We start from the raw sequence: 2,350 nt of genomic DNA, 5'->3' as shown, positions 1-2,350 counted from the left end.
GGGGGGGGGGGGCACCAACCAGAGCCATCCACTCGGACTCCTCCAGGCAGCGCAGGAAGCTCATGTTGGGGTCGCTGGTGGAGCAGCTGGGCACGCAGGCCTTCATCAGCTTCTTGAAGCTGTTCTTCACCTGCCGCACGTCGCACACCTCGATGGGAACCACCTCCCACTGCTGGAACGAGTCCTGCTTCCCACCCTGAACACGGCAAAACCACAACGACAACATCCATCGTCATTTCACCGCACAATCGTTAATCTGCGGATTATTTTCTTGTTTGTCGTTTATTCTGTAAAGTGTCTGAAAATAGTAAGACATATCCATGCCCGTCTCTCTAAGTCCAAGGTGGTCTTTAACCCTTGTGTTGTCCTCGGGTCAAATATGACCAGTTTACAAAAACGTTCTACATCAGAAAAGAACGATGAAAAAAACTACAAAAAAAAAAATCTGCAAAAAAAAAAATCTGCAAAAAAAAATCAACAAAAACATTTTTTTTTTACGCTAAAAAATCCCCAAAAATGGAAAAAGTGACAAAAAACATTGAAAAAAGCGCCAAAGGAATTGTTAAAAAATTGACTAAAACACGTCAAAAAAGTAACAAAAAAATTGGAATAAAATAGACAAAAACTAGGAGGAAAGTGTAGAAAAAGAAGAACAAAGTGTTGAAATTTCAACCCAGAAAAACACAAAGTTGAAGGTCAACACAAGGGTTAAATGTCTTGTTTTGTCCGTCCAAAACCCAAAGACATTGCAATTTACTCAACTTAAAGACTCAAAGTTAAACGAGCATTAGAAGAAATGCATAAACAAAAGACATTTTTCAAATAACCTTCACTAAATGAAATAAAAATCGTCTCAAAATAGACATTTTTGCTTTGCTCGACAGAACAAATGACATAAATGGAACAATAAATAACAAAAATACAAATTCTCATTAAAATAATACACGTATGCTCCTATAAACAATTACAATTAAGATGGATGTAATATCATAACAACTGATTATGTCACAAAAACAGCACAGAGCCTCTTCTTAAAGTGCCCATATTATGAAAGAATCCCTTTTTCTGGACTTTGGGGGGTTATTTTGTGTCTCTGGTGCTTCCACACACACACACACACAGACACACACACACACACAAACACACACACTTAGGAAGAAACTACCCATTTGGTGTGTGCTAACCACTTTAGCTAACACACAGCTAGCTGTTTCTCCAAACTTTTGGTCGGATTAGCCGGGTGACTTCCTCTAAACGAGGTCCCACTTCCAACTTTGCGTGTAATACCTTCAGATAACGGACATGTGAGTAGTTCTATTCAACTTCTTATGTAGATTAGGTTGAATTTGTGCGTCTGGTAGCAGTGTTTTTACCATGGAGAACAAGGGGGCTAATCGCTAGCAGCGCTAGCTTCGAGCTAGTAGTCCTTGCCTAGCGACTGAGCATGTGCGACTCCCTACAAAGAGGGAACGAGAGTGAGATGTCTCACTCGGTAGCTACATCAGAGAGCTCGACACACAGGGTGAAAAGAGGAGCTGCAGCTTCAGCATTTTAAACTAAACCATGTGAACCTATTCTGGTACAACCTCAAAACACAACAATGAAGCTGAAAACTAGCATAACACGAGCACTTTAAAGTCTGCATGCTGGTCCCCCCACTACACGACCATCCGTCCCTTTAAACGTGGCGTCACCTTGAGCTGGGCCTTGTCTCCAATGATGTAGAGGTAGGCCTTCTGCTGGCGGAAGAAGACCGCCTCGCCCGGCCCCCCGTTGGACTGCGGGGACTCCTTCCCCGCCAGGCGCGTCCCCACGTCCGCGTTGTAGGCACTTAGACGCCCGCTGCCCCGGATGCTGCCCCACTTACCTGCAACAAACACACACACACACACAGTTGCCTTTAAAGGAGTCATGACGTGGAAGCCCCTTTTCCATGTTAAACAGCCATTAAAGGGTCATTCCGCTTCATTAGAAGATAATAATAAACTGGAATGATCCTCTAAAACACACGGATGTGTGTAGAGTGACGTGCACAGCTGCATGCTGCTACACGAAGCAGAAACGAGTGAAAAGTACCCGGCCCAGTTTGTCTAGATCGTCTAGATCAGTGACGGCTACGTTGCGATCGAAAGGCATCGGCTGATTGGCTGCGGACAGTTAACGGGGAGAAGAAGAAGAAGAAGAAGAAGAAGAAGAATCAAAACAGGAACAACAGGCGAGACGTCAGACAGCCGCATGCACTCCGAGGAACACAAGCACTGCCGACAGACCATTGGTCCGCAGAGACCACGGCACACACACACTGACGCTACTGTTAACGAGAGATCTGATTGGTTAGACAGGAGTGTGG

The 2,350-nt window shown here is 44.4% G+C and overlaps 1 protein-coding gene across 1 annotated transcript in view; it reads right to left on the bottom strand.

The window, feature by feature from the left end:
* The window catches only part of sbf1 (SET binding factor 1), a 68,074-nt gene that overhangs the window by 11,147 nt on the left and 54,577 nt on the right, over positions 1–2,350 (bottom strand). The window contains exons 33-34 of the mRNA XM_034865358.1: positions 1,695–1,867; positions 20–196 (exon numbers count right to left, since the gene is read on the bottom strand). Coding sequence (XP_034721249.1) covers positions 20–196; positions 1,695–1,867 — 350 coding nt within the window. The remainder of the gene's footprint in view (positions 1–19; positions 197–1,694; positions 1,868–2,350) is intronic.

Source organism: Etheostoma cragini, unplaced genomic scaffold (assembly GCF_013103735.1).
Source record: "Etheostoma cragini isolate CJK2018 unplaced genomic scaffold, CSU_Ecrag_1.0 ScbMSFa_1523, whole genome shotgun sequence".
Classification (NCBI taxonomy): domain Eukaryota; kingdom Metazoa; phylum Chordata; class Actinopteri; order Perciformes; family Percidae; genus Etheostoma; species Etheostoma cragini.
The sequence above is the reverse complement of the archived record's forward strand: the minus strand, read 5'-3'. Positions and strand labels throughout refer to the sequence as shown.